The sequence below is a fragment of the Biomphalaria glabrata genome, chromosome 13 (assembly GCF_947242115.1).
Source record: "Biomphalaria glabrata chromosome 13, xgBioGlab47.1, whole genome shotgun sequence".
NCBI lineage: Eukaryota > Metazoa > Mollusca > Gastropoda > Planorbidae > Biomphalaria > Biomphalaria glabrata.
The window spans coordinates 11609084-11620291 of record NC_074723.1 but is presented as its reverse complement, the minus strand read 5'-3'; the positions used below and the strand labels follow the sequence as shown (position 1 = coordinate 11620291).

Genomic DNA, 11208 nt, shown 5'->3' with positions numbered 1-11208 from the left:
CTGACTTGGCAAAAAGATACTTTGATAAGTTGATTGTACAAACACATCGAGACACTGTTGAAAGAATTTAATTTTAAAAATTCATAAATACGAGCCGACCCGCGGCGCAGCACTCCTTTTTTTTCTGAGCATCGCTCTCTGTTACCGCGACAGTTACGTGGGGTAACTCTAGTCGGACTTGCAGAAATAAAGGAGTTTTCTTTATCGTGGTGTCCCACATGGTTGGACCACGAAGATAATTAATTATATAGAAGATGCTATATGTATATGGAACATTGACCAGAGTAGAGGAGATCACAGGGGCAACAATCGAACGGGAAGGAAGAAGTTACTACGTCCTTACGCTAAACTACTATTGTGTCTACTCATAGTAGAACTAGTCATTGTTTTTAATACTAATACTTGTAAAAAAAAAAAGTAACTGAATTAAGTGTCATGACGCTAATCCTTATTTTAATGTTAAAATGGTCTTCCCTATCTACGACTTAGGAAATTAAAATTTGGAAAGAACAGTAACTTTAACGATATCATGAAAGGAGCTACTTAACAAGCAATATGCGAACAAAAAATACTTTGTAAGAAAAGCGAAGCTTATATTAAGGTTTATCAATTAGTTTGGATCAGTTATGTAATTAAATTGTAATAGATCTATACTAAAAATGATAAATCTGTGCGATTAGAAATATTTTCTTTTTTTTTTTGTTTAGCACAATTTCATGCTATTAGCGTTCTCACTACGCTACGATCCTATCACTTGGACCAGTTGGTAGGGGGAAGAAAGAACGGGGTATCTGGGTGATCGCTTTTTAAGTGTATTTGTTTTTAACAAGGGAACGACCTGAATTCGAACTTGCCTTCTCGGGATTCTCAAGCCAACGTCGTAACCACTATGCTAATGAAGAGTCTATGAAAATGGAAGATTGTGTAATTATCTCTTGTTTCTATTTCATGTTTGTGTCCACTAAGTCTGAGAGACGGCAGCATAATATAATGGGGACTATTTCAGCTTATAGCACCACTTTAGTAAAGTACTGTTTCTTTCCCTTGTTTGAGATACCTAAGCAATTTATTACCAATAGTTAATTAACTAATTGGTTAATTTTTTAAACTTGATTCTTGTATTGTCAGCTAAAAGAAATAATTGTGTGAAATTTCAGCTTGACCTTAGATTGGGTGTCAGAGAAATAACGTGTACAAACTTTTTCCAGACAGACACACAGACAGACAGAGTGAGTTGATATAAATTTTGTAGAAAGACTATTCGACCAAAATCCATTAAGATCTGCTCATAGAATTGCGCCGCAAGTTTTAGGGTCTTCAGTTTAGGTTTCCAGTCCCAAAGATCAGTTATGTCAAGTTTTATCAAGATTGGTCAAACACGGTTTTTAATTTTTATTCGGGATATACAAACATACATGCTTGCATACATACATAATATACCTTACATACATACATACATACATACATACATACATATATACATATATACATACTATGTACGGTGTCTAAGTGGTTAAGCGCTTGGCTTCCGAACCTGGGGTCCTGGGTTCGAATCTTGGTGAAGATTGGGATTTGTAATTTCTGGATTTTGAGGGCGCCCCTGAGTTCACCAAACTCTAATGTGTACCTGACTTTAGTTGTGGAAAGTATAGGCAGTTGGTCATTGTGCTGGCCACATGACAACCGTTGGCCAAAGAAACGGGTGACCTTTACATCACCTCAATCATAGATTGAGGTATAGATAGCAGCGTCTTATAAGGGGTACTTTTACTAGATAGATAGATATCTGATGGGATTAAAGATAGCGAACTTTTCTTGTATCTTATTGATGTGTAATGTACTCGGTATTGAGGCAGAATATTGGAGATATAATGTTTTTCTAAGATTGTCTACCTTACTCCTCCAGTGGCGGATACTGGGAGAACCTTACTCCTCCAGTGGCGGATACTGGGAGAGCATCGGGGGTGACTGTCCCTGATGTCTTTCTACAACTAATGTCAGGTACCCATTACAGTTGGTCGGACTCTAAAAAAAAGGCAGTAATGTTATCTTTAGGTATTTATATATATAGCTTTTATATAGTGCTACTTTCATGCTTATAGCATGCTCAGAGCGCTTTGGTCCAATCTCATTGTGGACCAGTGGAGGGGAGGGGGTATCTAGGAGTTGGTTTTCCGTGCTGCATTTAGGCACTCAGTAAACACAACTCTGCCCGAGTCGGGTATCGAACCTCGAGCCCCCTTCTAGGTGGCCAAGTTCAAGCGTACTTAGCCTCTCGACCACTCATTGTTTGTTGTTTGTAAAATCCCATTGCCCGGATGTGACGTAAAAATAAAAACTTCACTGTGTGCTCTAACAAAAGACGTCCAGATTTCTGTCGCATTGTGTTTTATTCTTTTGCAGTATTATATAGATATCTACGTGTCTACGTCTATATGTATCTGTCATGCACAACACATAAAACAAACATTTTATTTCATACAATGTCACGTTACCCAACATTGATATTTCCTATACATACCATCTAGACTGCTCTAAGGACAGAAGTGCGTGACTTGTTCACTTGACACAACGTGGGCATACCTCTATTTTCTAGTTTTTCATGTTCATAGATAAACATTAACATTTTTGAAATCACACTAAAATGACTTCGTTAAAAGAACTTTCTCTTTCTTTATTGCTGCACATACAAATTTTATATGTGTCAGACGCGAATAGCCCAAATTTTCAGTTAAATAAATTACACAAGTCATTTCTCTATAGAAGTTACGAAAGTTATATCATATAAAACAACAGACCTATATATACTACAATAAATATACGTATTTGCTCTCTATTTACGATTTATTTAGGTAGGTGTTGTTTTACTATTACACACCAAGTATCAGAGTTTAGAAAAACCCAGGCTCGTTTTTAGTGTAACGCTATTCGCTAACACCGTATAGATCTAAATAAGGCCTACATCTCTTTATTAGTATAATTAAATCTTTATATTAAAATCCATATGAATGCGTTGGTAATATAGTAGATCTAGAGCTACATATTGTAAATGAGATTAGTAGATTTATGTTAATAAATTAAGTGGAATAGATCTATTGTTCTAAAATTTTAGAATCTACATATTTTGGGGCATCTCTTGCAGCACAGCAGACAAACTTACAAAAGCTGTCAAGTCGCATAAGGTTCTGCGTATACTGATTCTATAGTTACAATTCGAATTCAAATTGAATATTTATGATTATATAGATTACAGATTATAACTAGATTTTATAGATCTATGACTATTATGACAAGGTCCAATGCAAGTGTGAGAGCAACTATAATTAATGGACTTTATCTAAAACAAGTTCATTCATGCATTAACATGCGATTTTTATTTATATTTATAAGCTTAGAGCGCTGGATAGAGCACGGAATGGCTTGTCTGAGCTAGCCAGGAAAACAAGTGACTTGGCAGAATTTAGGTTATTGGTTAATATGCATGACCAAATGCATGACGCGTAGGACGTAATCATCTTCTTTTTTGAAGTAACGTCTGTATTAGGCTACATAAGATAAGAAGATAAGATAGCATTATTTTGGACCAATGTCCCACAATGGCTGATAAGAGAAATCAGGCATAAACATCAAGAGAAAACACGACCCCTTATCTCAAGAAAACATTTTAAAACAGACACAAAATAGACAGTGAGATTCATAACAAACGAATATTCACAATTTATTACAGTAACACTCCTCAGCCACAGCATCTCCATATATTCATTTAGCGTACACTTATATTTTTGAAAATAATAATTATTAACCTTATCCATACATTCAAATTAATAGACTAGAGTAACACCTTTAGTAAAATCACTAAATTTAGAAAGCCTTCAGGACAGAAGGCTCAAAAGTAAAGTAGCAATCATACATAAAACACTGAACCATAATCTTCAAATACAAAAACAAAATTTAATAAAATACTCTGAAAGACACAAAGATAAAGGCACATTCCTCGTCCCATATGCTAGGACAAATTTGTACAAATACTCCTTCTTCCCTAGTGCTATTAGAGCATGGAATGGGTTGCCTGAGCTAGCCAGGAAAACCAGTGACTTGGCAGAATTTAAGTCATTGGTTAATATGCATGACTAAATGCATGACGCGTAGGACGTAATCATCTTCTTTTTTGAAGTAACGTCTGTATTATATAAGATAAGATAAGATAATAACATGTTACAATATAATAAAGAGAAACTAAAAAAGATGTATTCTTCTTACAAAATTTGATAAATTGGAAACACGAAAAAAAAATATTCTTGATCTACTTTAAGCTACAGTTGTTAATGACTTGACAAGACTTTCCCCTCGCAAATAAAAATTAATATCTCCAATATCATCTGTCATACAAACTAGACATTGATCTAGCTAGATCTAGACCTAGTTTTAGATCTAAATCTAGATTCAAGATCTAAGTATAGGTCTAGAACTAGATCTAAGTCTAGATCTAGAGATAGATCTAAGTCTAGATTTCTACATCTAGATTTTCAATTAAGAATTAGATCTAAGTCTAGATCTAGATCTAAGTCTAGATCTAGATCTAGAACTAGATATAGAATCTTGATATAGAATGTTCTATATCTAGACTAGAACTCGTATGAATTTACACGTTTAATTCTACTATTACTGGACCTAGGCCAATGTTACGATCATGTTATGATAACCGTTTGTTCGTATCCGATTCATTTCTTAATAATGTGATACTTTTGTTTACATAATAAATAAATCTGCACCAGCTGTCAGAATATACATTATTGACCTAACAATTAAAACTTTAATCAAATTATTAATTAATACAATATAAATATATCTAGATCTGGGCTCAATTTAGTCTTATTTAGACTGTCAATTGTAGGCCCCCTATTATGAGGATATGTATGTCAAAACTGCGCGCTATATTTTTGAAACTTATAACTAAAACAAAGTTCGTATCAAAATTCTTTTTTAGAATCAGTATTCTATTCAATGTGTTAGTTAATAAATGAAAAATATATTTTATAATGATCCATTGACATTTTTACCATTGTGACCTTAGATGCAAATTTTGTGTACCAATGCGCGAATCTAAGAATGAAGCTTGAGTTATTAATAAAGAAGTCCATGACCTTTTAAAAAGAGCTACATCGCCTGAAGTTTTTCATTGAAAAGTGGTGTAATTTATTTGAAAAAATCTGCTGCATATATAATTTTAAAAATTAGATGGTTTACTTTCGGATAAAAAAAAGTAGCCATTGCATCAAAACTTTGAATGATCTAAAATATCATGATATCCGATTCTCATTTTCTAGTTTCTGAGATCTAAACGGCACAGACGGACAGACAGGCCACACAAAACTAATAGCGTCTTTTCCACTTTCGGCGGCTGCTAAAAATCATTAAAAGTTTTAAAGTCACATTAATTTTTAGTTCTACAATTATTTTTCTGTGTGAAATTGTGTATCGGAAAATGCCGGGTGCTTTAAGTAAGCTAGTCCTAAAAAAATACACAGATCTTGGGTAAAAGACTCGTTAAATGAAGTACTGTAAATATGTAGTTTCAGGCGCTTGTTTCAGGTCTTTTCTTTCTATAACATCTTTCGGGTTATATCCCAACTACCCGTATTTTTGTGCAGAATTATTTTCTCTATCATGCACATTTAAAATAATAGATAGCAGAATTGTTAAGTATGTCCTGAAGAATTGAGGCAACAATTGTCGTAGTTGGGCCGAACACTTTTAATCATCAACATAGGACGCCATCTTAGGCCGGAAGGACATGTTCACAACAAAAGACGCATAACTCACAATGACTAAGGGCTATAACTTACATATCAAATATTAACATCCTTCCCTTTCTATAGACGAAACATATTCACTACAACATTCCAAAACGAGCACATGGCAGAAACATCCTTCTTTCACCACGAACATTGTAGACAATAACCTTTTCACATACATTGACACGATGATACTACGATACACTGATAACATTTTCAACAGACAACATTGGTATATACACAACATTATAAATAGGAGTAGAACATATAATATACATAGAACATAATATACATCAATATTGAAGGCTATGCAGACCTAGCAAAAATGTAGCAAGAAAAAAAAAGACAAAAAAAAAACAAAACTTGAGGGGTTGTCACCACTTGCCCATGTCATAGTCCTTGTGCCACGTAGGTGTGGCTCTCGTTCGCCCACTCCTTCTCACGCTAGGCTCTGCTCCGTGAGCCAAGGGTGGGATCCCATCAGGGCCGGCGCTGGACTCTAAAGCAGGGTGTGGTGTTAAGTCTGTGGATGAGGCATCTAGTGGTGCCTCATGAGTTGCCGTTTCGTCATCTGAAAAGATGTCTGAGTAAGAGACATTCCTGGGCCGGATGTGCACTCTGTTCCTAACGTAGGTACCGCCCGTTGTTCCCTTCACGGTGTAGGACCGCTCACTGTTTCTCATAATGATTTTGCCAGGCCGCCAATCATTGTTTCCTGGACTCTGGAAGTAAACGTTTTGGTCCACACTCAGCCGGGGCAGGTCTCTTGCTCTTTTATCATAGTGTTTTTTTATGGTGTACCTGTGACGGGCTTTCGCCCCCAGGCCTTCTGTGTAGCTATCAGGCTCAAGGGGTTTATTCAGGGGTAGAAGTGACCGTGTTATTCTGTTCAAACACAACTGGGCTGGGCTATAGCCACAGTCCTGTTTGGGAGTGTTGCGAAGTTCCAGCAGGGCTTCGTATTGATCATCTCCGGTTCCGATGGTCTTTCTCATCATGTTTTTGATTGTTTTTACTGCGGCCTCTGCTTTTCCGTTGGCTTTGGGGTGTCCGGGATCGGACCTGATGTGCGATATGTTCCATCTGTTAGTGAATACGGCGAATTCGTGAGACGTGTATTGAGGCCCGCAGTCAGAGATTAGGACTTTAGGGACTCCGAATCTGGCAAAGTGAGCTTTAAGTTTTCTTATCACCTCGGTTGAGGTTGATGTTGTTAATAAGTCAGCTTCGATCCAATTTGAGAAATAGTCCACTGTGATCAAGTATGTTCTCCCTTGGATCTCCATTAAGTCTGTTCCAACCTTTTCCCAAGGTCCTTTCCCTTCATAATGTGGCCACAGCGTTTCTCTTTGATTGCCTGGCTTATTCTCTTGGCAGGCAGTGCACGAGTCGGACATCTGTTTGATTTCTGCAGCCATTCCTGGCCAGAAAATCAGAGCCCTCGCCCGCCTCATCATGCTGTCGTATGCTAGGTGGGAGGCGTGTAACTTCTCCTTCATCTCTGAGCGCATGCTTTTGGGTATTAGTACTCTTTCCCCCTTGACGATGATTCCATTACTTATACTCAGGGTTTCGGCAAAGTCATAATAGGGCCTCAGAGCCGCGGGAGCGGCAGTTTTCTTGACAGGCCAACCGTCTTCAATGGTCTTTCGGAGAGCTTGTAGAGTTTCATCAGCATCTGTTTCGTTTCTAATTCGGTCTAGCAGTGGATCGGGAATATCAACGATTTGTTGGATGTTGAGGTTCAATATTTCTTCAGTAAATGGCTTAGTGTTGTACGGGACAACGTGTCGGCTATGTACAGCTTAGTGTTGTACGGGACAACGTGTCGGCTATGTACAGCTTAGTGTTGTACGGGACAACGTGTCGGCTATGTACAGCTTAGTGTTGTACGGGACAACGTGTCGGCTATGTACAGCTTAGTGTTGTACAGGACAACGTGTCGGCTATGTACAGCTTAGTGTTGTACGGGACAACGTGTCGGCTATGTACAGCTTAGTATTGCATGCACGGGACAACGTGTCGGCTATGTACAGCTTAGTGTTGCATGCACGGGACAACGTGTCGGCTATGTACAGCTTAGTGTTGTATGCACGGGACAACGTGTCGGCTATGTACAGCTTAGTGTTGTATGGGACAACGTGTCGGCTATGTACAGCTTAGTGTTGCATGCACGGGACAACGTGTCCGCTATGTACAGCTTAGTGTTGCATGCACGGGACAACGTGTCGGCTATGTACAGCTTAGTGTTGCATGCACAGGACAACGTGTCGGCTATGTACAGCTTAGTATTGCATGCACAGGACAACGTGTCGGCTATGTACAGTTCGTTTCCGCGAACCCACTTGAATGTGAAATCATATCTATTGCTTCTCATGATGAGGTTCTGTAACCGTCTTGGGGCTTGGTTTAGGGGTTTTTGTAGGATGGTAGCAAGGAGTTTGTGGTCATTTAAGATTGTGACGGGTCTGCCAAAAGTGTATTGATTGAACCTCTCAAGTCCGAAAATTACTGCCAGTAGTTCTTTCTCTATTTGAGCCCATCTCTTTTCCGTTGGTGTTAAGACTCGTGAGGCATACTCCAATGGTTTCCCTTCCTGCATCACACGGCACCAAGCCCATCTTGGCTGCTGTCGACCTGGATTTCAAGGGATTTGGCTGCGTTATAGAAACCCAGCACCGGGGTTGTTGTTATTATTTCTTTTAGTTTCCTAAAGGCGACTTCGCATTCCTCATTCCAATCAAAATCCGTTTCTTTCTTTGTGAGTTCCCGCAGGGGGTGTGATATGGCTGACAGGTTGCTAAGGAACTTTGATAGGTACTGCACCATACCACAGAATCGTCGGACTTGCTGCGCGTTTGTAGGGCGATCCATGTCCACTATGGCCTGCACCTTCTTGGGGTCTGGTTTAATGCCTTGTGCACTTATGACGTGCCCCATGAATTCGACCGCCTCTTTTTGTTCCAACGTTTTGCTCTCGTTTAGTATTATGGATTTTCTTTTGCATCTTTCTCGCAGATTTTCCAGTTTTGCCTTATGGTCCCACAACGCCTCTTCCATTGTTCTGCCACACCCGACTACAATGATGTCGTCGGCGACATTGATGCAGCCGCTGAGGCCTTCCAGTGCTTGTGACAGTTTTCTTTGGAAGATTTCTCCACTGACACACAGTCCGAAGGGCAGCCTTGTCCATCTATAACGGCCGTAAGGTGTTGAATATCGACGATTTGTTGGATGTTGAGGTTCAATATTTCTTCAGTAAATGGCTTAGTGTTGCATGCACGGGACAACGTGTCGGCTATGTACAGCTTAGTGTTGTACGGGACAACGTGTCGGCTATGTACAGCTTAGTGTTGCATGCACGGGACAACGTGTCGGCTATGTACAGCTTAGTGTTGCATGCACGGGACAACGTGTCGGCTATGTACAGCTTAGTGTTGCATGCACGGGACAACGTGTCGGCTATGTACAGCTTAGTGTTGTATGCATGGGACAACGTGTCGGCTATGTACAGCTTAGTGTTGTATGCATGGGACAACGTGTCGGCTATGTACAGCTTAGTGTTGTATGCATGGGACAACGTGTCGGCTATGTACAGCTTAGTGTTGCATGCACGGGACAACGTGTCGGCTATGTACAGCTTAGTGTTGCATGCACGGGACAACGTGTCGGCTATGTACAGCTTAGTGTTGTATGCATGGGACAACGTGTCGGCTATGTACAGCTTAGTGTTGTATGCATGGGACAACGTGTCGGCTATGTACAGCTTAGTGTTGTATGCACGGGACAACGTGTCGGCTATGTACAGCTTAGTGTTGCATGCACGGGACAACGTGTCGGCTATGTACAGTTCGTTTCCGCGAACCCACTTGAATGTGAAATCATATCTATTGCTTCTCATGATGAGGTTCTGTAACCGTCTTGGGCCGGAAGGACATGTTCACAACAAAAGACGCATAACTCACAATGACTAAGGGCTATAACTTACATATCAAATATTAACATCCTTCCCTTTCTATAGACGAAACATATTCACTACAACATTCCAAAACGAGCACATGGCAGAAACAATAATAATGTCAATTTAATTTAAAAAGGGAACTGAAAAATGCAAAAGATATATAAGGAAAAAGATACCCAAGGCCCAATTTATAATTCTAGTTTTAAACCAAAGAAACGAAACGCATTAGCGCAACAAAGCCCATTGATCTTGTTTTTAATGTCTTTTGCGATAACATAAGAAAACCTCTACTTAGATGACAAAATAATGTGATTTCTTTAAAAATGTAATAAATAAATTTGTACTAATACTAAAAAAAAACACGAAATATCTAAAACGCAAATTCATTCGATTTTTTTTTCACTGTAATTACGCTTCGGTGTTCACTTCCTATGTAAGAATGTATTGTTTTGGGGCATTCGTAAAAAAAATTAATAATATAGGCCTATATATAGATTATTATAGATCTATCTTTACATATTAGACATGAATAAGTATATAGATAGTATTAGATACTGTCACATATTTTTTAAAGTTGTATTTTTTGCAAAAGTGCAATTTTTCCACTTAGGTGTCACACCATATATAAAAACAATCGTGCACCACTTTGGACAGCGGCTCTCAACCATTTTAGCTCGGCAAACCCTTTTCATGATTTCCCACAATGCGGTGACCCCCAACCGCGGTTTTCATGATGAGGCTATGGCGTTTTGTAAAGCCTTTAAAGTCATTGGCTATTGACTCAGAAATGGACTTTTTAGGGCAACACATACTGTCGTGGTCAGACTCGAAACCTGTACTACAGGCTTTGCAATAAGTAATAATGGACATGGCACCGAACCACATAGGTGTGACTGGCGACACCGTTACATCAGAGAGGAATAACGCCACCAATGGCGCAGGATGTCAGCTTCTATCACGCTCTGGCAATAATCCAGAATATTTTGAGTGCTGAGGCAAGTCGCCGAAAGCCTTTGGCATCTGGGGCACACGAGGCGCCCTTACCGCGACTCCCTGTGATAGAGGCTGCCCAACCCTGAGCAAGCTTTAAAAGTAATGTGAAGGAAGGGACACTGGCATTTTGGCTCATATTTCGCACGACTCAGGCCAAACTTCGACTCACGGTACCCCACTGCTGGGAGGTAGCTGAAACTGTGTCCCATAGTCTTATTGACTGCCGCAGACTTGCTGATCTCCGTCTCGACAGGTCTGGGAAGCCAAACATTCTCGACCTATATGGAGACATACATGCACTACGTATAAAGCAGAGTTTCTGTTCAGGGCTTTAGCGAGAGCATTTGAACCTCTCAAGCCATTACTAAAATGAATTATGATCACAATTCACTTGTACAATCAATATTCCACTTCAAATTATTCTGTTAATATTCATTATACGTTGCAGATGTGATTTTA

At 39.2% G+C, this 11208-nt stretch overlaps 3 protein-coding genes across 3 annotated transcripts in view; 1 reads left to right on the top strand and 2 right to left on the bottom strand.

The window, feature by feature from the left end:
- LOC106074337 (uncharacterized) overlaps positions 1-11208 on the top strand; it is a 435581-nt gene that overhangs the window by 83450 nt on the left and 340923 nt on the right. The window lies entirely within an intron of this gene.
- Positions 6170-7306, bottom strand: LOC129922407 (uncharacterized protein K02A2.6-like). Its single transcript, XM_056008351.1, has one exon. The coding sequence runs from the start codon at positions 7304-7306 to the stop codon at positions 6170-6172; it is 1137 nt and encodes a 378-aa protein (XP_055864326.1).
- On the bottom strand, positions 8397-8855 carry LOC129922405 (uncharacterized). Its single transcript, XM_056008350.1, has one exon. The coding sequence runs from the start codon at positions 8853-8855 to the stop codon at positions 8397-8399; it is 459 nt and encodes a 152-aa protein (XP_055864325.1).

What these genes read in the sequence shown, in the direction of transcription:
- LOC129922405 (XM_056008350.1), bottom strand. Translation starts at nt 8,855, where the DNA reads ATGGAAGAGGCGTTGTGGGACCATAAGGCAAAACTGGAAAATCTGCGA.
- LOC129922407 (XM_056008351.1), bottom strand. Translation starts at nt 7,306, where the DNA reads ATGCGCTCAGAGATGAAGGAGAAGTTACACGCCTCCCACCTAGCATAC.